We start from the raw sequence: 26,516 nt of genomic DNA on the forward strand, positions 1-26,516 counted from the left end.
AATGGCAGCACAAGGCACTGCTTCTTAACATTTGTCTACAGGATGTATTGCAGGTTTCTGACAATATACAGACAATATCTGAGACTAGAGCATTGTGTGGTTTTCTTGGCACATGTATTTGTTTTCTCATAGAACTTGATTTCTGCTGGTTCTATCTCAAGATTGCTAGGGCTGGTATTCTTCATTTCCTGCTACTGGCCCCTGTGACATTTCTGCTAGCCTTAACTGCCAAAAGGTTATGGAAACAAGGACATTTTTTGCTGTCATTTGATCAGGCACTTGCAGAGTCTGAGACTCAGAGTATGTGTTGTGCACCTCACATTTTGGAATTCAAACACAAATCGGAAAAACCTACAAGATGCAAAATAGAAACCTACAAGATCTTTATATTGCATGAATGAATGTTACTGCAGCGACTGACAAGGTCAATCCTGCCAAGATACTACACTAGAGCCAGATCTTGGAGTGCCAGAAAGAGGAGGAGATAGAATTGCAGCATTACACTGGCACAAAACAAATCTATTACAACAATAAAGGCAGAAATGCTGATTCCCTAGTTTGGGACAGCAAAGATGGTTCTAAAGTAAGACATAGTGTACACTGAAAAAAAACAGGGAAAGGAGCAGCATGAGAGCAGGGAAGAATGATGGGTGCTGTCAATAGACTTCTTTTCTTTAAGTGACCAGAATCGCTCTGTAGCTGTCTTTTCAAGTTTCAGTGCAAGCACTTTTTAGTCAGGACTTGTTAGTTTGGCAGCAACACTATGTTTCAGCGTGCACACGCTCGCTTGCTCCCTCTCTGTTATCATTACTAGGGCACTCAGCACCATAGCATGTAGGTCTCAACTACTAGGTTAAATGTTGGCAACTGTTGAGTATTTGCTGAAGCCAGTGGGAGGTGCAGAACTCTCAGGATTTGACCCATGGTAATTAAGACTCATGTGTTCATAGTGGATTCTACTCTTCAGCTCTGTAGGCTTGACCTGTCTTGCTTACTGTTTTAAATATAAAATGTTCATTATTGATTCTGTATATTTTGTTACTCCAGGGCGGCTTATGCAAAAAGGAGTTTTCGATGAAGACAGACAGGCTCGGACTCATTTTAGGAACCTCCAGTAGGCCACTGCAACATCCTGGACCATCAACTGAAAATGCCCTACCTCCTGTTCTGAAATGATTTACTCCAAATACCATCAGCTACCATGTACTGGATAGTGATGAACTGAAAATGTTCTGAAGTTAGGTCTCAACTGACTGAAGGCTTTACAGATTAAGTATTGGGTCTGCAAGGGAAGTGGATCAAGGGCAGGTGTGCAGCATATTTTGATGTGCCCTGGCTATTTTTCCTCCTCAGACATTGGGGTTCTGTCTGTGTACAAGCTGTAGTTTCCATGTTGCCATGCAAGAAATCAGGGACTCCAGTATCTAGGTTCTATCCTCTTATTTCAGAAGCTGACATGGACTTTAAATTCTGTGTTAGTAGCATGCTCAGTCACTGAAAGAGAAATGTAGGGGGAAGAGCATCTTGTGCCACTGAATAGTGAATCCTTGGGCTGACCATGAAGCAGCTGCAGAGTCACATCTAGTGCCCCTCGGGCAGAAGGACATTAACTATGACATTTACAAGGCAGGAAGGCATCAGGGGCCTGACAGGGATGTGTACATTCCTGGGGCAGTAGGAAGAGGAATAAAAACTACATTGCTATGTAGCGAATGGCATCAGTCCTGTCATTCTTTCTACCCTTGATTTACACATTTATTTAAGTGATCAAATAACATTCTGGACATTGTCCACAGCTGAGGGTAATTCAGGATGAACAAAGTTTAATTAATTTTCCTTCATTCCCATAAATCACGTAACAAAAACATGGATGGTGTACCTCGGGAGATGAGGACAGAAAAGGTTTGATGTAGATATTGGAGTCATGCACCTTCAGGTCATGGTCTCCAAGTCCTCTAGTTACTCCAATAGTTGCCATGACACGAGCCTGGAAACAAGAGAAATGCATTAATATCAAAGCTAACTCCACACACAATGTTAATGTGGTAGAGAATTAACAACTGACCCCATCACACAACTGCTAGGGCTTTTGGAGGTATTACCTCTCTTTTTCAACGTCTCCTTCCCTATATGGGGGAGTTAACATAGATAGTGACTTTTAAGCAGCTAAAATTGTGAAAGTGAAAAGATTACCCACCAGGATCACTCTGATTTCAATTTCTCCCTTTCTGCAGGGCCAAGAAAAAACCTGCCTATCATTCTAGACCATAAATTAAATTCCCCTGGGTAGTTCAGGAGTGGGTTTAGCATCCACTGCATCCTCAGGTGGTTTGTGAAATTTGGGACTGCTGCAAATACTTGCTGTCTCAAAATTATATATAGCACAGAGAGAAAGAGAATGAATGAAGGGTGTGTGTGTGAGTGTGTGTGTGAGAGAGAGAGAGAGTAAAAGAGAGAAAAAGGCCAGTAAAATAAAAATGTGTAATCTCAACAAGAATCAAAATTCTCTCTCATTAATCTAAGTTTTCAGGAATTTAAACATACCTAATGCACCTCTCTCTACCATTTCCTTATTCTCGCCTCCTAGCCCCTATTTCCCCATTTCTGTTTATTCTAATTTATGCATTGTCTAGAGCCTAGATTGTGAGCTCTCTGGGACAGTTTGTGCACGATCTAGGACAATGGAGCCTTAATCTCTCTGTAAGAGTTCTCAAGTACTACTTGCACTTGAAGTACTAAATTATATTAAGTGTATGAAGCACCCAGCATGTTAGTCAATGAGAGCACTCTGTCAGCGGAATATTTTGATAGCTCTTTCTTGAAGTATTGTCATTTCCTATATGAAACATCCCCCTGACCACCTGGGAAGAGGGAAGATGCTGAGTGGTCAGCAGTTTTTGAAAAAAGGCAGGTAAATTAAATATTGAGGGTGCCTCCCTCCTTTTATTTTGTTTAGGAGTACCAGACTAGGATGGCTGTTATGCCCCCTGTTGTTTGCTTTGGCAATGGAGCCATTTGCAGTGAGTGTGTGAAACAGTACCACGGTAAAAGGCATCAGAATGCCTTCTGGATTAAACACATACTAGCTTTTCATGCCGACAACATCTTGTTATATCTGCATTAAAAATTATAGAACTTTGGAATTTGGGCAAGTATCAGGCTTCAAAATAAACTATGATAAATCTGAAATTTTAGGAACTAATATTCCCCAAAGGGTCAAAACAAACTGTTGTCACATCTACATAAACTTAAATGGGTAAAGGAATCTTTAAAATAGTTGAGAATAAATACTGTGGAGAAACAAAAATAATTTTAAGGCAAGTGATCCTTCAATGTGAAATAAAATGATGAAAGTCTTGGAAGAATGGAATGAATAAGAAATAACTTGGCTAGGTAGGGCAGCCTTGGTAAAGACGAATGTCCTCCCAGTAATTTTTTTCAGTACATCTCTGTTGGTATCCCTGACATGACATTAGAAACATGGCAGGATGCACTATTAAAATTCATATGGAAACCTAAGACCAAGGGTGAGTTCTAAGTTCCGTAAAAGTAGCGTGGACCAGTTTTCCCTAATTTGGTTTATTATTATTATGCATCATAATTAAAATATGAGGTCATCTAGGCTAACAACAAACCATCCAAACATGGAGTAAAATTCTAACAAGACTGGAGCCCAAATATGGCTATTCATAGTAATTGTTGAGTTAAAAAGAAACATACGTCACCAAAAATAAAAGGTGGTCATTTATTCAGACCACAGTAGCAGCTCTGGACAAACCTTCTAAATTCTTGTCACCAAGACCCTCTTCCTCAACTACTTTAATTAATAATCAGGAATTTATCCCGAGGACATATCAAAGTGACTGTCCCCTGTGAGTGAGAGCTGAGTTTATTCAATTCAGACAGCTATTCCTTGATACTGATTTGAAATCATACCAAATTATACCATGTAATAATGTAAGTGATATAAATATCCCATATTGTCAATATCCCATAAGTCAAACATTTTATTGTGAAATCTGGATATGAGGTGGCTCTATCTAGACCTTTAACCACATTTGAAAAGTTGAGCCAGGAGCAAGCTGAAACAAGAGGTTTAATTTCTAAAACACATACAATTTGGACTGAAAAAGATGTTGATAAGAAAACAACCCAGATGAAAAGATGGGAGAAGGATTTTGACAAAGAAATTGATGCAGGTGAGTGAGTTTCTCTGTGGGAAAGGGAATATTCATCTTCAGTATATGTAGCTCAAAGATCATTTTTATAAATTATTACTGTATAGATGGGATTAGACTCCAGTTAAGATCCATAATGTTTTTGCTACTAGGGCAGAGCTCTTTTGGAGGGATTGCAGGTAAAGGGAAACATATTTGCACATAGGCTGGATGTGTCCAGGATTTAAATGGTTTGCGGAGGCAATTATTAAAGAGATTCATTTTATGACAAAATGCTGGCATCCTAGAGATCCCCTGATCTGCTTCCTTAAAGCTCAAGTAAAGGTTCGACCTTTTAAGCAGAACTACAAATTAATCACATTTTTGTTAGCAGCCAGAGAAAAATGTGACCCCTTCCTCCTACAGAATTGTTGTGTAATAAAATATGGACGTTTCTTGTAATGGAAAAGCTTTCACACCAAGAATGTACACAGGAGAAGTGCCAAAAAGATCGGTATTTAGATACCTGGCACTCTTTTTAGCATATTCAGAGGGGGGCTCCTCATCTAGCAAACCAAAATCTTTAGCCAGTTTCTTTGAATAATAATCTGATCCTGAATAAGTAATATACAGTTTAGTATGTTAACATTTTATTTTAATTTTTGCCGTAATAAAAAGTTTTAAAAAAAACACCTTGGGGGTTTAATAATGAAGGCAGCAGGATCTCTTCATAATGGAGTGTTGCCTCATATTTCCTTTGGTAAGACAAAAACCATGAGGCAAACTCAGATCGCTGATGTGACAATAATATGCACAGGGTCATTACTGGGAACAGCAATAGTTTTAGAGATGCACCTCACTCCCCAATACCCTCTTTCAAAGAGCTTCTCCTAACTGCAGAACCAGTACAGACAAGATCTTCAATTACCTCAAACACCTCACCTTCTTGCCACAGCACTTTTCCCCTGAAACATCAGCCATTCCCCCAGAAACTCCTGAGTCTTCCTTAACTAACACCACACCACAGAGCAGCCAGCAAGATACTCTTACAGGGCACTGAATCTAACATCTCTCCCAACAACCTTCCTATCACCCTCCAGTCTGTGGGATGGGAATCTGGGGCCACCTCTGAACCAGGAAGCTTATGCTATGGATGCCAGCTAGTGACCAAGATTACTTTAAATGACATTATACATTAAAACACTACATCCACAAGACAAAGGGAAAATAAATTAAACAACAGGTGCACAAACACTTTGCAAACAAAAGAACCAATCCCATCAAACCTGCAGATAAGCTGCAGCAGGTTTAAATCCTTCATAACTACATTATATCTGAAGATTGCATATTTCTGTATTCAAATAAGAATCCAAACAGTGGGGAAGTGCTGTTTGGAAACACAGTGAGCATACTAATGTCAGCAAACTGAGACCTCTGTGTCCTTATATTCATCCTATTGCTACGTCTAGCTAGGCTTGTTGGGATCAGAGTGAATAATCTTGCTGTTCATAATCATGCAATTGGTAACACCGTGGCACTTGGATTAAATTATCATTAAAAAAAATAAAGGAATTTTAGTTCTTATCACTCTGAATGTGTTACCTTTCCCTGAGATCACACTCACCTATGCCTCCCCTTATGTCAGAATTTCAACAGCTTCCTTTATCTCAGTATACTGTAAATCATGGTTAAACACACAACTGCTGTTTTATTCAGCAAAGTGGATAGATTTTTGCCTTCTTCACCCAACCAATCCACATTTAAAATGCATTTCACAACCAAGCCATGAGAACTATCTGCACATGAACAGCAATTTAAGATTGTCTCATTTTAGCTTACTTGCAACAATGCAAAAAACACTTATGAGCTGCGTGCATGTAAGGAAAACAAAAGTAAATTGAGCAACAAATGACTAAGTTTGTTATAAAACTATCTTTTAATACACTGCACTTTTCCGTCCCTGAAGATAGCAGAGACTGATTTATGTCAGACACAATATTCTTTCAAGCTGTCAAAATGATAAAATAAAGAGATACTGAGTGGAAAACACTGGACTGCCACAGGCTACACTGAGTGGTAAATAGCACAGAGTTCTTTATTCCTTTGGTTCAAGGAAAGCTCCCATGCCTACCTTCTTGCCTTCTCCATATATAAGCGGAAACTTCAAGTCATCCTCCTCAATGCTTTTGTATGCCCTGTGGGGGGGGATAAACAACATTTTTTTAAAGCTTGCACTCAATTAGTGACCCAGTGCCCTAACACAAGCAGCCATGTATATTTTTATTATTTTTTCCTAGAGACTCCATCTTTGCAGCAAGCTGCCAATTTGTTTTTGTTTTTTCTGTGTAGAGCTTTTCCTTACAGAACTGTGCTATTTGAACAAAAGAAAAGCTAATGCAAAGAACATGCAGTATTCAACACCACGCTGTCCTTGTTTCTATTAAGCAGAAGAAAGTACAGGTAAACTGGAACAACATCCTACTTAGCGAAGGGGATAGGAGGGGAGCTATATTGCTGGGCATGGCATCAGCCGCACAATTATACATTGCCATAAAGAGAAGTGATTGGATTCACATTAATAATCCGAAACTGTGAGAAACAGCAGAGTTTGTAGATGGCTGAAGTGTGAAACAGTTCTCAGATCCAGTTCTCACCTTCAGGAGCTGTTTATATCAAAGCAAGCTTCATATTGTGGAGGGTGAGAGAAGATATTTAGAGCCCATTTGACCTTGGCAAGGACATTCAAGGTTGCCAGAAATTCTGTGTTTCATAACAGCTTTCAAATGGCTGAGAGATGAGAGAAGAATGAGTTTTCATCCTCTAGATGTGTTCACTGCATGTGTGCATACTCTACCTTTTACACGTCTGATTTTTAGCACTGATGGGGTTAAAAGGTTAGCAATTTTCCTGGTGAGAAATTAAGAAACATAGAAGCATAGAAGGTTGTAACTATTATAGCTCGAGAATCCTTTTGTATTACCGAACATATTCTCAGATCAATGAAATGGGGCACTTGCTGGGTTTAGGTATGTAGCCCGAAACATCAGACAACAGGATTCACCCTTCATCGCCTTCTCTATATGACAAACATGTTTTTCCCTTTGCTATTTTCTCCCCTTCCCCACCCTCTGAGTTACCTCAGACATCACCTGAGAGAACAAATCAGTATTCCGCACTGAACTGGAATGCATGAGTGTGAAAAAAGAAGAATGCACAGTAGCGCACCCTCTTGTCAGTCTCACCCAGAGCCTCAACACTTAACGTTCAGCTCTGGAGCTGGCCTGGTTGTTTGAACTTATGGGAATCAAATGCCATTCGGTTTAAACAACATTAAGGTCGTGACACAAACCAGCAGAAGCCAGGAAATTAAAGTTTAAGGCTGAAATCCTATACCGAAACCCACCCGTAACAACCCCGCCTGCTACACTGAAATATTGCATAGAGCTGGGATTAATACAGGGTGTTACATTACATAACTACCTGTGCTGCATTACCGTGGCACAGCACGGGCAGGTCATGATCAAGAGGCAGTGACACAGGCACGATATTTAAGCCTCAACTTGACCTTGCCTTGCATTGTCAGCTAGTGTCAAAATTAGCTTTTTCAATTTTTGTTTCCATATTAAAAAGTTAGGTAAATGTATTTGAGTGAAAAATAATAATTGCGTATTATTTACCCTGTGCATTGAAATGCAGCTCCTGGAGCAGATAAAGTCTATCATACAATGAACGCCACTTCTTTTGGGAAATCCATGTTCTATGTACCTGCTACTGCCCAGATGCTACAGTTAAAGAAGGCATTCGTGCTACAGACTGAAAAATACAACTACAAACGGGGGAATTACTAGCTCTGCTGTAGGAAGTACAACTGAGTCTTTTCTATGCTCTAAGCTATTGAGCTAGTACAGCTAAAGGATAATTTCTTGGGTTGATGTTCTTCCATTTTCTTGGGGAGAAATAACCGTCCATTACAAAAATTATGTGATACTCACACCCTAAAGAAACCCAAAAAAAAAGATTTTTCTATTAGACATACCAAGTAAATTTAGTGCACTGATTCAATTCAAAAGGAAAGCTGGTTCCTTGGTGGAAGGAACAAAGTCAGTTGTACAGCAGAAAGAACCAAGATCAGATACTAGCAGAATCTGTGGAAGAACAGGAGTCCTGAGTCTACATGATGGGAAAGCCCGGGGGAGGGTGTCTTTCTACAGGAGTGAATGAACGCGGGATGCTCTAGTGCTAGAGGAACAGGGTTAATACATGGGGAACATCTCAATGAGGAGAGCACATGGGGCTACTGAGCTGAAGTGCACAGCAGCACTGTACTGTTGAGAAAGCATCTGAGCGATGTCTTCCTGGGGTTCTCTATGGGGGATGGAAGCAGATCAGATCCAGAGTCTGAAAGGAAAAGAGTCATAGATCACCTCATGCGCAACCTTAGAGTGGGCATGAGATCCGTCTCTAAACCCTGCATATGGAGCCGTAGGTAGGTGTGCTGCACAGGAGCAGCCCAGGGAAGGACTTATAACACCTATCACCACTGTACAAGGTGGGCTCAGTTCTCCTACTGTGCCTGAGCACAGCTGACAGGGAAACAGTGGCAGTGTCCTGATGCCCCGTTAAAAAGCTACAGGGTGAGCACCTTTAACTTAGGTAACTGGTGCAAGGTCTTAAGAGTCACAAATTCCTCACTTGCTCTCTATTTTGTTTCCAGTAGAAAGTAACTAATTGTAGCCCTGAAAAGGATGCAGATTACTTCTTCCCCTTCCCCCCAACTTGGCTGATAATTTGAGGGGAATGGTTGTGACAGCTCCACTCACTCCCCACCTGCTCTGGGGCACATTTCCCCACCCTCAATTAAACCCAAAATGCAGGGAGGAGCCCAAAGCAAGCCTCATAGAGAACTGGGGAGGTTTCATTTCCCAGCATGGCTGTATTATGGCCAGTCAGAATCTGACCCTAAATAACCACGATGTTATGTGATTCTATATACCGGATGGCTCCAAATGGCTCTCATATCATAATCTAGTAATGCCAACAAGCCATGAAAGATTTCTAAACTAATATTTTCAGCTTGTTATATATATATTTCAAATAACAAACACCACTAAGCCATGGCACTAACTCCCTGACAATTTCCGTTTTTTATTACAAACTGAGCCTGATCTTGAGCCACAAGACTACAGAAAAGTTAAATTCATAAGCCTCTGGCTCTCCCAATGTACCATATGCTGTAAGTTATTTGGAGCAAGGACCAAATCTGTCCTTATGCCTTCATGGACAGTGCCAGACACACGGTTGGTGCTAAAATAAGATAACATTATTAATAACTTTTGTTATTAATTCATCATTGATTTTGTTATACATTCATCACCACAACAACTGAGAATCTTCCAGCTGGGCATTAAGCAATGTTGTTTGGTCTCTCTTCCTCTCCCCAGAGGGAGAAGAGTGTGTAATGAAGTTCAGACCTGCAGGAGAATGATAAAGGACAGCTTTTCAGCTAGCAGTTTAGTGATTTCGCTGGGGAGGAGGAAGGAAACTGTGAAGTTCCCTTTGATTTATACTGTGTGAAACCTACTGCTGATTTTACACAGGCTACAACCTTCTGGGCTATTTCACTTGACTTTAAGAAATAAAGTTGCATTTACGCTTGCCAGTGTTGTTTATAGAGAGAACACTGTATATATAAAGATACTAAACGGCCATTGGTATGCCATAAAACAGATGCATGCGGGGGTAGAAGAGCTTTCCATTTTGTAAAAAATGCCAGCGCAAGCCCTCTTGAAACATCCACGTAATTCAACCGAAGTTCCCTTTGATAACAAAACAAATGCACTTCGGTTGCGACTTGTAATGAAATGCTAAACTGTATTATACTGTCCAGCCACTAGGTGGCTTTCTATTTAAATGAACCTCTTCCTTCCCTGGCAGAGCATCAAAGGATCTTATGATGAACACATTTGGTGTATATAAGCAAGTTCTTTAGCCAGTTCGTATCTGATACAGAAGCACATGACATGGTGTCAGGAGTAAATTAAGAACAGAAACAGAAGGAACAAAGCAACACTGGTTTCAGAAAGAAGGAAAACAGCAATGAACACAGGTGCTGACTTCCATTTTCTGGGTGGGTGCTCCATGCCCACTATGCCCCAAAGCCCCGCACCCACTCTGCCCCTTCCCCCAAATCCCTACCCTTGCCCTACCTCTTCCTGCTCATCTCCCTCCCCCAGTGCCCTGCCCTCACTATACCTCTTCCTGCCACGTCCCAGCTGCCGCCAAACAGCTGATTGGTGGGGGGAACGGGGAACCAAACAGCTGATTGGCAGGGGGCTAGTGGGTGCTGAACACCCACTTTTTTTTCCCTGTGGGTGTTTCAGCCCCGGAGCACCCATGGTGTCGGCACCTATGGCAATGAAGTTTGTGGGATTTCAACATGCCACTCTTTGATGCCCCAGAGAACTTCAGCTTCTTTAATTTATGCTATGGGGATGCAGGCAGAGTATCTCTTTAAATCCTTTGATTTTACTGAAGATAGTCACGAAGATGTCTATGCTAAAGGGTTCAGGCTATGTTGATACATACTTTATACCACAGAGAAATGTGGTTTATGAAAGAGCATGTTTTCACCAGAGAATTGAAGAACGAGGGGGAAACGTTGAATGTTTTATAAGAGCTCTGCACACATTGGCTGAAAACTGTGATTTTCGGAATGAAAAACATAAAAATATCAAAGACAGACAGACTGGCTATTGGATTAGCAGATGAAAACCCTTCCCAGAAGCTACAATTGAAGACAGATTTAACTCTAGTCACAGCTATTCAAATAGCAAAACGCTCTCTGAACTAGTGAAACAGCAAAACCTAGAGAAATCTGACAAACTTAAAAAACCTGAAACTAGCGTAGAAATTGTAAAAAGACATTTAAGCATTAAAAATCATCATTAAACCCCTGAGGCAAGGAGAGAGAACTTCCCTACATGCACAAGGTGTGGAAAAAAAAGTCATATTCCAAGAGATGATGCATGTCCAGCCATAGCACAGAGTATAATAAATGCATGAAATATGGATATTTTGCAGCAGTTTGCCTCACCAACGCAGTCAGGGAATTGACTCATATTACAGACAATCAAGAGCCATTGTTTCTGGGATCTATCACTTAAATTGAATATTCATGGTAAGACTATTGACTTTAAAATTGACACAGGAGCTGATGTCACAGTCATCTCAGAAGGAATTTACAATCACTGTCAGTCCCTTCCACAGCTGAAGTCATCTGAAACAGCTCTGACTAGCCCTGGAGGTATTCTGAACTGCATGGGCTTGTTCACCACAGAAACAAAATTACAAGAAGACAAAAGCAATGCTTTAAGAATGCATCAGAGGGGTAGCCATGTTAGTCTGGATCTGTAAAAGCAACAACGAGTTCTGTGGCACCTTGTAGACTAACAGACGTATTGGAGCATGAGCTTCCGTGGATGAATACATGCGTCATGACATGCATCCGATGAAGTGGGTATTCATCCACGAAAGCTCATGCTCTAATACGTTTGTTAGTATATAAGATATCACAGAATTCAATGCCGCTTTTAGAATGCATGTGATCAAACGATCAAAGACCAGCAACCTTCTCTGCCACAGCATGCCAGTCACAATGGCCCTATGGAGAAAGGTGGAAGAACTTGACAGAGGATTTGATGATATCAGACTTTTGAAAGGAGATCCAGTACAAATCAACTCAAGAGACAATGCTGAACCATATATTGTACAAACCAGAGGGACTTTGGAAGAGGCTAGTTGCAGATTTATACAAAGTCAGAGGACATCCTTACCTGGTCATAGTGGACTATTTTTCCAGGTATATAGAAAAAATTTACTTAAAAGACATAGCATGTCACAGTGTTATCGAGAAATTGAAGTGTGCTTTTGCTCATATTAGTGTTCCAGAACAATCAGTGATGGACAATGGACCATAATTCACTGCAGCAGAATTTAAGTAATTCCAAATGAAATATGACTTTGATCATATTGTTAGCAGCTCACATTAGCGACAAGCGAATGGAGTGGCTGAGAGATCTGTACAGGCACCCAAGAAAGTCTTACTGCAGAAAGATCCATTACTTGCTCTTCTGAGTTACAGATCAACACATAGCAGTTATACGATACAATCCAGCACAATTCCTGATGGGAAGACAACTCAGAACTACTGTTCCAACTCTGGAAAAAAACCTGTTTCCAAAGTGGCCACACATGAAGAGAGTAGCCAAATTGGATTAAAAGGCTCAAAGAGCTTATGTACACTTCTACAACAGATGTCACTCAGAGAACTGCCAAGTCTAGAGTCTGGTGACTGTGTTAATGTCAAATTGGATGGAGAAAAGGATGGACAACTCGAACTGTTGTAAAGAAAAAGAATTCAGCATCCAGATCATATGTGATTGAGACTGACAGTGGCGAGTACAGCAGAAACTGTTGACATCTACAGTTTGTTCCTCAGAAAGAACAACAAACAGAACAAACTCTACAGATGGCAGATTCAGAACAAGATGATGATGACTTAAACTTTCAAAAGGGACCACAGCCAGTTGCTGCAACTAATGGATAGCCAAATGACCAAGTTCTTACACATCTGGTTCACATAAATTAGAATACAAGTATGATACAGAGACACTTGACAGACTGATATGTGCTCAACCTCAAAGACAGCATGATAGTGTAAATATTGTAAATGGCAGGAATGTAGCACTTGCAAGGGGAAATGGAATGGAATGCTGAACGGTATTATACTTTTCAGGTGGCACAATATTTACCTTATCCAAATGAACCTCAGCCATACCTAGCAGAGCATTAAAAGATCTCATGATGAACACATCTGATGTGTACAAGCAAGCTCTGCAGCCAGTTTTGTACCAGATATGAAGTGAATGACACAGCCCTTCAGTTTTCCCCTTATTTTCCTGACCAATGTCTCAGAAAAAAACAATGGCCACAAGAGCATGACAAAAGTAGTAGTAAAAGCAAGGTTGTGATATTGCTTACTGCTCTGAGCCTCCTTAAATCCTGTCAATGCCTCCATCACATAAAACTGGGTTTAAAAACGTAAAAAGTAAAGAGAGAGGGTAGCATGTACTCGGACGGATCTAGCTGTACTTTTTACTTGGTTTTGTCTTTTTTTTTTTATTTTTAAAAAGTAATTGTGAAAGACTGTTGCAGTCCAGAAATACTCAGTAAAGGCCTAGCATACACACCACCCACAAAGTTATATTTGGATACAGTACCAACATTTTGGAAAACAGGGCCAAATTGCATCAGGAGCCAAAAGAAGTGCCAAAACTAGAAGCAACCAGGATCTAGATCAGAGGTGGGCAAAGTACGGCCCGCAGGCCACATCTGGTTCACAGGACCATCCTGCCTGGCCCCTGAGCTCCTGGTCTGGGAGGCTAGCCCCTGAGCTCTTCCTGCAGCCTCAGCTCACCCCCTGCAAAGGGAGGGAAAGGGGAGAGTAGGGAGGGAGGCTAACCCGCAGCCTCAGGGGAGCAGGTGGGCGGTGCAGGTGGCAGGAGCACCGCAAGCATGGGCTGGAGGACTCAGGAGCAGCAACAGGTGGCCGCGTAGCCAGCTGCAGAGAAGCGGTGCTTTAAAGGGAAAAGTGCCGCTTCTCTCTGGCTGTGCAGCTGCCCCTGCTCCTCCTAAGTCCTCTGCCCATGTTCGCAGAGCCACATTCCAAAAGCGGCTGGGAAGGAGTTCCAGGGGGCAGTTAGTGGCAGGGGGTCCTGGGAGGAAGTGGTCAGGGGACGAGGGGGTGGATAGAGGGTAGAGTTCTGGGGAGCAGTTAGGGGTGGGGGGTCCCAGGAGATGGTAGTCAGGGGACAGGTGGGGGGGGTTGGATATGGCATGGGAGTTCCGGGGGGCCTGTCGGATAGAAGTCCTGGCAGGGATGTGGATCGGGTTGGGGGGCAGTCAGGGAACTGTTAGCAGGCGGGTTGGATAGGAGGTGAGGTCCCGGGTGGTTAGGGGACAAGGAGCAAGGGGGATTGGATGGGTCGGGGATTCTGAGGGGGGCAGTCAGGGGGTAGGAAGTGAGAGGGGGCGGTTAGGGGACAAGGAGCAGGGGGAATTGGATGGGTCAGGGGTTCTGAGGGGGCAGGAAGTGGGAGGGGGCCAGAGTGTTTGGGGAGGCACAGCCTTCCCTACCTGGCCAGCCATACCATTTTACAACTCCGATGTGGCCCTCGGGCCAAAAAGTTTGCCCACCCCTGATCTAGATGATGTTACTCATATGCTAAGTGGAATCTGGTCTAAGCGCACTGCAGAAAATTAGGAGGAAACTGCTAAACGTTCTGCTCAGGACAATCTCTGGAACAAACTTCCCATGCATTGATAATGACAGCAGCTACCACAAAGGGTTCTTTAAATAATTAAAATCCTCTAAAAGGTTATGAATGTTCATATCTTCTCTTTTAGGCACAAAGACTCAGATTTTGAAAAACCGGAACCTAAACTTAGCAACCTGTTTGGTTTTCAAAATTCCTGCGTGCCCAGTGAATCCTACTGACACCTCTGGGAACCTTTTGGTGCTGAATTTGAAAAAACACCACCACCACTTAGTGCCTAAATATGGATTAAATCATAGGCGCTGACTCTGTGGGTGCTCCAGGGTAGGAGCATCCAGGGGGAAAAATTGGTGGGTGCTTAGCACCTACCAGCAGCTCCCTGCCCCACCCTCCCACCCCAGATCAACTCCGCCCCTGCTCTGCCTCTGCCTCCTCCCCTGGGTGCACCGCATGCCCACTTTCCCCCCTTGGCTCCTAGCGCTTGTGCAGCAAGCGCAAGGGGTGGGGAGGGGGAACACGGCAGGGCCTCGATTTGGGGAAGGGGTCCAAAGGGGCAGGGAGGGGGCAGAGTTGGGGCGAGGACTTTGGGGGAAGGGGTTGAAATGAGGGTGGGGCAGGGGTGGGGAAAGAGTGGAGTCGGGGGGGGGGCATGAGCACCCACTGGCACCAGGGAAAATTGGTGCCTATGGATTAAATTGCCAGACTTTTGTCTCATCTGTTTTCTACATACACAATTTTTAAATTGGCTTCATAGAACATGAAAAAAATATGGTACTTTAAATCAAGTTTGTTTAAATATACTCATTTAATAAGAAAATTAAGTGAATTTATCGCTCATGAAAAGTGTCGTATTGACATCCTTGGGCATGAACAGATTGGCACTGATAACGCAAACTATCCCTTGCAGTTCTGCTAACAGGCCTCAGCCTTACTCTGGGAAGGATCAGCTCTACGGATGAGAGGGTAGTTCAGATTTCACGTCCATTCTATGCTTTCCTTTCTACTGAGACTGACTACAAAGTTGCCAGAGTCCATTGCAAGTTCCTCCAATGGTGCAAGTGGAACCCATTTCTTACCAGTATGGGGGTGGGGGAAGGAGCAGCTAACCAGGGTGGGGAAGGAGCACCATCCTTCCCCAGCCCAGGGCCCCCATGCTCTTCCCATCCCCTCCCTATGATCCACTTCCCTTACCTGGGGCGGGGATCTCTGTCTTCCTCCTGCTGTGTGTGCTGGAGACTTCAGAACCATAGCGGAGAAAGAAGCAAAACACCATCAGCTCCTCCTGTGTAGCTCTGCTGCCCTGAGCCCCGCTCCCCCAGCTCTGTCCTCTGGCGGGGCTGCTGTACAGACCCCAGAGAGACCCAGATCTCCGGGGAATTACAGCGGGGAAAGGAGCAGAATGTGAGGCCACCAGGTGCTGCTGTACCGCCCCCAGCCCTGACCTCTGGCAGGGCTGCTGTACATACAGAGGAGACCCTGCATGGAAGGGCTGGGGGCGGTACAGCTGCACCAGAGGAGCTGCCGACGTGGGGCCTCCTGGCAGCCCCACGTTCTGCTCCTCCTGTGTCTTTTTGGCATGCCATACCAGCTATAAATATCTTGCTGGTACAGTACAGCAGACGGTACTGCCCTACTTGCACTGCTGAGTCCCCTCCAATGAGACATCCAGTACAAACCTGAACAAACAACCCAATGGAAACAGTTAATGGCACGTGGCTTGGTTTCAAGGGGATATAACTTGACACAACTTCACAAGCCACTTATATTAAGCAAAAGGAAAGGACAGCAGTTTCAGACATGTTCTGTTTGCAGTGATAACAAGGCTAGGGACATCCCTTCAAGACAGGTTTGAGACACAAAGCCAGACAGGTTTGAGAACACAAGCTGTTCTCAATACCCCCATGCTACTTCTCTAACCAACATTCTCAGCTCATACAGATACAAAGTGGGGTTTTAATCCTTGAGCAACACATAGATGAAACTGACTAGAAATGATCCCTTATTTACCTGTCTCTGGATAGAAGGGGAACAAAGGTTGGAACCAATTCTTTGAATAAAGGGTGTTCAAATCATTAATCTACAGGAACTGGTTCTCTATATAGTATATTTGATTACTGTCACTGAACCAGAATCATTAGCCACTTATTACTATGCCTTCAAAAGAGAGGAATTATAGTATGGTGTGGTTAAGGAACACTATCTTTCAAAATCAGGCAACTCAGGCCCTGATCCAGAAAAGTGTTTAAATGTGTGCTTAAATTTAAGCACATGCTTATTTGCTTTTTCTGGATCAGAGCCTTGGTTAGGATCCCATATATGGAAACAGGTGTCTGAGTTTAAGCAGCCTTTGAAAACCTTCGCTGTAATCGTCTGATGCCTCGGTTTTCTCAGCTGTCATCTTCATGTCATGAGGCTGAATGGGCGTGTACAAGTAAATTGAAAACCTAACATGGAAGGTGCTAAAGAGGAGCTAAAAGTATTCAAAAAGCCTGTACAATGGAGTGGTAGTTGTGAGGGAGGGGAAGATGGCAGAAATAAGCAACTCAAACCAAAGAAAAGATTTTCACATTAAAATATACCCAAGGAGGTAAAATCCCTTTTTTACAGAGAACCCAGCAGAGAGAGGTCTGTTGCACAAACTGTGGGGAACTGCTATGGCATCTTACGCCTCTACTTTTCTCCTTTTGGTGCAGCAATGACTATTACTTTTCTGTTCTGTCTTTGTTTTATCCTGCCCCAAAGACACTGGCTCAGTTCCTGCAGCATGCGTGCACTTGGGGAAAGCAGAGTCATTCATCAGTGTCAGGAGATGTGCTGTACACAGCAAGTCAGGTCTCATCCCCCGCTGTTCCTGCAGCTAGAGCTGCAAATCTTGAAAAGATGCAGAATATGCACATTGCAAATAACCATTTATCATTCCAGAGCTGTGCTCCAAACAACCAGAATGAGCTGCCTCATCCACACGTGAAAGAAACATTCTCCAACTCCAGCCCTTCTCCTGTTACAAGAGCTTTGCAAGCGGCTAATTCTCCCTCTTGCTCTGTTTGCTAGCAGCTCTGGATTACAGTTCCTGCTGCAAAAATGACATCCTACCCCCCTCTTCTCTAGAATGGCCTAAAGCTGCCAAGGTTGCCATAATCATTAAATTATGAAATTGTAAGTCGCTGGGAGGAAATTAATACCAGGCACGACCAGGAAAAGGCTGCTTTCTTGTGAAGTAATTATGAAATTAAAATTTGATCTCTCCCTGGCAGTTCTACAAAGGATATGAGATGGAGGTCTAAGCACAACACTACAGTCAGCATTTCAGAGGAAGCACAGAGGGTTCCACTAGACAAAAAAAGACCATAATATACTAATAAAAATATGAACTTTTAATTGTAAATTACATGAATTTGGCTAAAAGGTGTAATCAAGTGGGTGAAGATGCAGGGCTTGCAGACTTCCAATTACTCTTTACAATTTGGAGTCAAGCTGTTAGGAAATGCAGCTTATCTGAATAAGACTAATAATGCTAAGTTAATTGGACCCACAGGCATTGACCAGCAGATAAATTCAGGCCTAAACGAGGGACACTGCCACTTTAAATACTGCCTTGGGATCCGAGGGAAAGCTAATGAGGAGTGTCAGTTGGGGCTGTTTTATTAGGTGGTTCTCTAGAGGATAAATCCTGAGGTTTCTGTAACAAGGCTTCTGTGCTTGATTCAATAAATCAATTTATATTAAACAGGGGTGCAGCGCTGGTGTCGGCTTCATAAAGCACTCCATGGCATTTCTCAATCTGCTTATCCACTTTTCTGTCAGGCTACCTGAATGTGCTGTCAGAGGACATTGAACAGAACAGTAAAGAATAGGACAGCATCTACCTTGACATTATTTGTTCAAATCAACTTGCATGTTCCCAAGCAAATCATGCGCAACTGGCTCTTGGTGTGGGATTTTGGGTCCCCACTAAGTGATTAATGAGATCTTATTTTTGAGAGCAGGAGTCTGAGCTGCAGACGCCAGTGCAGGCTGCACAATAAAAGCAAAGGTCATCCATCCTAAACGAAATTAAAAAAACAACTTCGCTTTAAACTCATTTTATCTGATGATCAGAGGCTAAAAGATCTTCCCTCTTAGAAAGGAAAGAGAGAGCTCTAAAGAGGTTGGCAGCATTCCAGAAGGTGGACAATATTGCCCCTAGAGTAAAATGGTTTTTGTCTAGTGCTAGTCCTAGGATACCAGCCTTTTTGGTATGGAGTAAGTCACACACAGAGACCCCTCCCCAAAAGGTGATGACCATTGGCGGCTAATTGTGTACAACAACCACAAAATCTCACAGACACAGCAGATCTGGGAACAGCTGTACCATTAGGTACACAGAATGCTCAGATTCTGCTTATGACTTCTATTCACTTTATTCCTAGTTTTTAATCCCTTACATGTAGTTGAGACTACAGCTGGTTGGAACATTTTCAATAAAATTCAATTTTGTCAAAGCCAAAATATTTTGCGGAGACATATATTTTCACCAAGAAGGATTTTTTGTCCAAGGTTCTGGTCAGTTCTGACACACAAGAAAAATCTTCCTGACTCAAAAAGCTCAGGTATCAGTTTCAAACCAGCCATTTCAACACAATTCTGTTTTCATGAAAATGTTCCAAAGGTTCAGGTTTTGTTCCCATACAGATTGAAAATAAATTCTGAAACCTCACAAGCTGCCATGAAACGGAACGTTGGCAGCTGCTAGACTTTATAGCCACAAGTGAAGAAATATCACTGGTGTATCAGTTGTCTCATGGACAGCCCAGGAGGACATGTGGAAAGATACCAAACATGCCATCTTCGTGACAAGGTTTAACTTCTACCAGCCACAGGCCTGGGAACCCAGTACCACACAGATCCAGCTGTGAGAAACTGCTCTTTCAACTTAGTAATACAGACGTCTGCCAGAAAATTGCAGCTTGAGATAGCTCAGAGGCTTGTTCAGCAGGAGACAGAGCTCTTAAGATACAATGCCAGCTACAGTATATATCCCGTGATGGCTGCTCAACACAACGCCGAGGGGGGTGAGTCGCATTAAGCTCCCACCTAAAGGCTAGATGGAATTTTTGGCACAAAATCTGAACACACGAGACAGAGAAAGGAGAGAAGGTTGGGGGGTGGTGGTGGTTAAGGACTGGGGGAGAAGGGAAAGGGTTGGTCTCAAAGCAATTACAGGCAGCCTTAGACTAGTGTGAGGCAGTGCATGCTGCTGGATCGGTGGCCGTCCTTATGCTGTGAGGAAGCTTGGCAGCTCTGCTACCACTGTGAGCTGCTGAAACAAAGCCAATATGGAAACTTCACAGGAAAGAAAAAAGAAGCCCAACAGCACTATGACAGTCCCAGAGACAATAACCTTTTGTAATCCAAACAAGCCAGCCAAGCCAATCTATTGTTGAGCCTCTGAAAAGCTCCAGAGCACAGTAGAAGGGGGGAAAAAAAAACCCTATAGCTTCTAATAGAAAACACAGAAAAATGCTCTGAATTTTAAAATCAAGCACAGTTCCTTTTTCAAGGGAAACCCTGGAGGCTATTTTCACCACTGGACTTTGTTAATTATTGAATGTAAAGAAAACAAAGTGTGAGAGTGAGCGTTTCTCTTTCAAAAACCACCTACACATCTACTCACCTGTGCAGGAGGTTCACTGATCAAAGATCTTACGAATTAATTAATCCCCTCCCCCCCCAAGCCTCCCTCTCTCTTCAAATTTTGCATGAAGAGGTCCAGGTTTGGCAGTGGCTTAGTACACCAGGTTATACTATAGTGAGTCTTGTGGAGAAGGTAAGGAAATATATGCTGGTTTAAACTCTATAATAGCTACGCTAACTCAAGGAGGGAAAGAGAGAAGTACGTAACCTGAGGAGAGAAATCATCATCATGAAATAACAATCACTGAGCATGTAAGTATGTTTGAAATCTAACATCTTAACTATATTTTTAGCCATTAAAAGGATTCCAATGTTGAACTCGGGGGCCTGTTTCATGAGCTAAAGAAAAGGCTCCTGCCTAGAAGATTATTACATAAGAACACACAGGTAGTGGGAAGCACAATTTCCTTGCCCAAGCACATTTAAAATGAAAATGGCACCCTTATCTGATCAGCTAAGCTTCACAAGGACATAGCAGTCCCTTCATCACTGAAGTAGCGAAACAAGAGATATCTGCTGATATTCCAGCACCAGACTTAGTCTGAGAAAATGGCTACAAGATACTCAACTGCTGACTAATGACTCCAGTACAAAAGTGGTCCCTACTTCTTTGCTCACATTTATAAATTCAGGGACTAGAGTGAAGATGTGGCATCATCTTCCACTTGCATTTTTGTGGCTCTTTCCACACCCTTGTTCTTCAGCTGTCAGTATACCCCTGGTGTACTTAGATGAATTTTTAGTCATGGTTTAATATATGTTAACTAACAGGATTGTAAACTGTAGTGTAAATGCTATGCAAATGTTTGTTCCAGGATACCAATGTTGTTGCTAGTCACATTTCATCTTAGCCTAGCAACAGCCACCAGTATTCTGCCTATGCTGAAATTTATAACCAAGTTAAAACATGATGAAAAAGCGTGGACTGTCCCTTAGACAAAGAGATAAAAAAAATGAGTACATGAGAGTTGACAGAGTTTACACACTGGCGTTAATGGGAACACAGGACTGGACTAGACGGACCACAGATCTGATCCAGTGTGGCAATTCCTGTCTCTAACAGGGGTCAATGCCAGATGCTTCAGAGGAAGATACAGGAAACTTCTTAATCCTTAGTAGTTAATCTTATGTCATGGGATAGGGAAACAGAAGCTCCTGATGTATCTTCTCTATACTATTCATTATTTGATACTTTTATTTTGTCCCCTCTTACTCATCCCCTTTTTTTTAAAGCTATTTAAAGATATCATCCCCCCAATCTCCTCACATGAATGTGTTTCCTGGCCTTTGATTACTCTTGCTGCCCTTCTTTAAACACACTTTTAATTTTGCAAAAGTTCTTTTTCAGCTGGGATGACCAGTGCTGCACATAGCACTGAAACAGGACATACAATTGATTTATATAATAGCATTATAATATTATCTGTATTATTCACCATCCCATTCCTTATTCATCCTGACATTGTTTGCCTTTTTGGCCACAGATGCCCATGACAACGATGCCCAGGTTTTGCCTGAGTTGACACAGTTAATTTAGAACCCCATAAGGTGTTTGAGTAGTTGGAATTTTTCCCTCCCGTGTAGATTACTTTGCATTTATCAACACTGAATTTGATTGGCCACTGTGTTGTCCATTCACCCAGCTTGTTTAGGGCTCTGAATTTCCTCCCATTAGTCTCTGCTCCAGACTAACCTAAATGACTATCTGCAAATCTCGTTACCTCATTGCTCATTCCCCTTTCCAGAGAACTGATAAATATATTAAACAATGTGATAACTGTTACAGAATCTTAAGTCATCCTATTGTTAATGCCTTGCCAAAAGATTTGACCATTTATTCCTCCTCTTTGTTTCCCTTCTCCTAGCCAGTTTTTAATACTTTGCCCCTCGCCCAAGACTACTTGCCTTCTTTAGTAGCTTCTTGTGCGGGACCTTGTTCAAGTCCTTTTGAAAGTCTAGGGGTATCTACCCTACAACCACTTCAGTGACACATTATTAAGGAATTCTTCAAGCACATTATTAAAGAAAATGAATTTATTTTAAACCAGAGGCTACAATATTTATAAAACAGAGTGATTTCAAACACATGAAAGAGCCACATGATATGTCCTTTGAGGGTCTTGCCTCACTATCACTTCTCACACCAAGAATGAGCCACAGTCATAACTCTAGGTAATACTCTGTGATTTAAGATTTTGTTTCCTAAAAAGAATAAAAAGTTGGGTAGAGGGAGATCCCCTTTCACAGCACACACACATGCACACTTCTGTATTGATGTAGACAGATTTATGCTAATCAAGAATGCATGCATTTTTCCCCCCACTTTCAATGCTCAGAAACGGCATGTTCTTACCAGCCGGTCATGTTAAAGTCCCTGTAGAGCATCCTCTTCCCAACTTCCTTACGCTGCACCCTCCTTGGAAATTCTAAATGTGTGAACTCGTTACCCAGTAGGTGGGGCTGCATGAAAGCCTATGGGCAAAAAACCAGAAACCATGCTCATATCTTACAACAAAATTCATCCTGTCTCCCCCACACCATTTTTATATATTTTTTAAAAAGAGGTGAAGACTAACTATCCTAGCAAACAGTATTCATACACATGAATAAAAGTCTGACAGACTATTTGGTGGTTAGTATAGAAAGCTAATTAGATACCTCCTTAATCAGCAGTGAGATCTCCCCTAAGTCTTCTATTTTCTCCCATTTAATAAATACTAATACTTAGTACTTGTATAGCATATTTCATCCATTTATCTCAAGGCAGTTTGACAAGGTAGATAAGCATTATCATTAAGGTTAAGATTGTGTCAAGGGTATTTTTAGTAAAAAGACACGGACAGGTCACAGGCAATGAATAAAAATTCATCGAAGCCCATGACCTGTCCCTGAATTTTACTAAAAATACCCGAGGGGGGGAGGGGGACAAATAAAGTTCAGCTGGGGCTTGCAGCTGCTCCCACTGCTGCTCCTGTGGCAGGGGCTGACGGCTGCTGCTCCAGCCCCAGCGGGGCTGACCCAACCCCAGCTGTTGTTCTGGTGGCCCCGGGGCTGGCTGCTGGCCAGCTCTTCTTACAGCCACTGCTTTAGCAACCCTGGGGCTGACAGCTGCTCTAGACCTGCCCCAGAAGTAGTCACGGAGATCCTGGAAAGTCATGGAATCTATGACCCCTGTGACAGAATCGTAGCCTTAATTATCATCCCATTTTACACCTGCAGAATCAGAGGGAGATCAAGGCCCATCTTCAGCCAGCCCGTTCCCATTTTTGTAGCATGTTTATTAATTGCTTTCCTTCTTCGGGGGGGGGGGGGGAGGGCGGGGAAACAGTACTAACAGCATTTCTCCTGCTAAACCTGTACCAGTTGCTGACAAGTTGCCTATAACAAATAAACTCTCGGTTATACAATATACTCTGTTACCATGAGTATATCTGGTCCTCCCGGAAGTGAATAATTATTTATGCTGGACAGATCCAATCACAGTATGGGTAAACATATTAACTAGAGCTAGTCAGAAAATGGAATCCTCCCCCTGAAAGAAAATGTCAAGTTTTCAGTCAAAAACTAAAATATTTCAATCCTGCCTCATGAGAGTTGTCGTTTGGGTGCCTCTCATTCCCATTTTCCTGTGTGTGCCAGGCTCCCTGGTCAAATGACATCTTTCCACATGATGCACCATGGTCTCAGTTCTTGGTGATGGGAGGCAGTGCATCATGGGAGATTAAATTCATCCAGTAACCCTGGCCCATAGAAAAGAACTTGAGTGTAAGGGACCCGAACTACAGTTCTCATGTGGGACTGTGGCGGCATTTCGGAATCAAAATATTTCTGTTTTCTGCCAAAATATTCTGGGTTTTGGTTTTCAGATGTTAAATAAAAACTGATTTTGTAAAAAATCTTTTTTGTAGAAAATGGACACTTTTCACAGAAAATTTAATTTAGTTAAAAACGAAATTTTCTGTCAAACACAGCTTTGGTGACATTTTTTTGATCAGCCCTAATATTTACACAGCTCTGCCAGTGTGCCTCAGTTCCTGCCCTGCTGCACTCCAGCTACTGAGATCCTGGGTCTCTCTACCAAAGACTGCTTGCTAATGTTACTAAAGAGTCTGGTGATTCTGTGATGGTGTAGCAGGGTGGACCGCTGCTCCTGCCCTAAGGGTTAAAAACAGCCCTGGGAGGGGGCTGTGGCTGGAGAAAGCAGCTTTTAGGCTGGGCTGATTAGGGAAAGAAGGCTGCAGCTGGGCCATGCCCCAATCAAGCCCAGCTGGCCCCTCTAAGAGGCTGTGAGCCAGAAGCCCAAGCAGTCTGTCTGTGTGTGTAGAGGGAGAAGGGCCTGGCTGCAAGGAGCTAGACACAGGGTACCTGAGTGAAGCAAGGCTGGGGAAAGGCAGAGGAGCCAGGGAACTCCAGCCTGGAAAGCCCCAGGCTGTGGCCTAACATTGGGCCAACAGGTACTGGGGGGTTGCAGACGGCAGCCCAGGGGTAGGCCAAGGCAGCAGGTCCAAACCCAACCTTGCCGGTGATGAATAGGCTGATACTGCAGTCTGCCCCAGGGCGCAGGGGCTAGACAATGACTAGCAGTAGCCATATACTGAGGCAAGGTGGGGATAGTGGGTGGGGGTTCCCCAGGGAGAGGAGACCCTAAGACTGAGAGAAAGGGGTTACTGCCAGGGGGCAGCACCCCATGTAAAATGGCACCGGGTCCAGGGAGGGACACAGGGGCCAGAGGACAGGCAGATCACCGGCCTGTAGAGGGTGCTCCAGAGCTGGAACGAGCTAATTTCCGGAAAACTCGGAGGCGCCGCAGGGGTGAGTCTACTCATCCACAGATGGGAACCAACATCAGACTAAACCATTTGTTTTCATTTGGGATCTAGAAAGAAGTTACACCAAAATCCCCAGATGTGAAAAGTTAATCCATTAACACTGTGCCTGAGCTCATGTACAACATTAACTGTTACGTTTCCCCTTCACATTTTATCATTAGCAGCAGCAAAAAGAAATGAAAAAACATTTAAGGCTTATTTACATATGCATACTGGTGGGGTTTTTGCATTTACTGACAGTAAGCTTCTGCCTGAGACAAACTGAGCCAAATTAGCCAGGGATCACTGGGCCTACGGTGGACAGACAAAAAGTTGCATTTCCCTTAGCCTTCTGGAAATGCCTTTTTCTCCCCTGTTCAGTTGGTTAAGGGAATAAAATCTGCCTTATCTTTAGCAGCAGCTGCAGTCAGGGAAGATCAAATGAGTTGGCATTAGTTTCTAGCTATGACATAAATGTAGTACTCATGAAGAGTGAGCAGTTGGGAGTATCTGAAACCTTAACTGATGTACCCAATAGCTCTCATACAAATAGGTCACAATAAAATATTTCCTTCATTTAAGGCATGAACTTGCTGAATTCAGTGGGAGCTGGATCAGGCTCAACACATCACCTCTTTATCCTAAAGAAACCAATTGCTTCCATTCTTGTATCCAGATATCTTTTGAGAAAAAACCTCCAGCTTCACTGAAATGGAGTCAAGGCAGATGACGTTTTGACTGGCTAACTAGACTGCAGTCTACTTTCAAGGCCCAACTTTCAAGTTTGATGGAGACCTTCTTCTCTTTTGCTGAAACAAGAGTTCCATCAAATCCCTTCTCAGCACAGGACAATATTACTTTATCTGCAATATGTAGTCTTCAACAAAGTTCCCCTAAAATATTGTCCTAATGGGCCATGTACATGGATCACTGTCCCCTGCTAAAAGAATTTATTGTAAGGTATTACTGATTTTTAAAAATGTCTAGTGAGATCAAACCTATAGCATACATCTTGGAAAGAGGTTTTCTGTACCTTTACTTTAGAATTTTAGATAGCCAATATGTAAATTTATGTATAATCACTGCATTTATCTTTTTTCTTTTATATTGAAAACGATACATGTCTAAAAGAGTTTGATTCAGTGTACTGCAGTATAAAATCTATCTGGTAATTTTTGACAGCCAAGAGATGGGATAGAAACCTGGCTGCTAATTTTAATAGATAATTTTGTATTTTACCGATGTCCTAAATAAATTCCTGAAACTCAGTATTTTATTACGTTTTTTTCTGGGCTTTTCCACTATTCACTCTTTTTTCATGTGCTGTGTTGAAAAAATGAAGTAAACAATCAGTTTAGAACATTGATGATTTCAGTTTTTGTAAAAAATACATGGATTATCTTTAGCAAATAATTCCAAATCCAGTCCACTTGAAGCTTAGTATTCTCTGCCTTTAAAACAGGCAGCACTGTTTAAAAACACAAAAATGCCCTACCACCAATGGAGATTTTCCCCTCTTAGATTGTCAAATTGCTTATTTTACT

The 26,516-nt window shown here is 42.6% G+C and overlaps 1 protein-coding gene across 1 annotated transcript in view; it reads right to left on the reverse strand.

The window, feature by feature from the left end:
- Positions 1-26,516, reverse strand: part of PPM1H (protein phosphatase, Mg2+/Mn2+ dependent 1H) — a 215,571-nt gene that overhangs the window by 23,709 nt on the left and 165,346 nt on the right. Inside the window, exons 6-8 of the mRNA XM_050923794.1 lie at positions 22,518-22,636; positions 6,289-6,352; positions 1,880-1,987 (exon numbers count right to left, since the gene is read on the reverse strand). Coding sequence (XP_050779751.1) covers positions 1,880-1,987; positions 6,289-6,352; positions 22,518-22,636 — 291 coding nt within the window. The remainder of the gene's footprint in view (positions 1-1,879; positions 1,988-6,288; positions 6,353-22,517; positions 22,637-26,516) is intronic.

This window comes from Gopherus flavomarginatus, chromosome 1, assembly GCF_025201925.1.
Source record: "Gopherus flavomarginatus isolate rGopFla2 chromosome 1, rGopFla2.mat.asm, whole genome shotgun sequence".
Taxonomy (NCBI): Eukaryota; Metazoa; Chordata; order Testudines; family Testudinidae; genus Gopherus; species Gopherus flavomarginatus.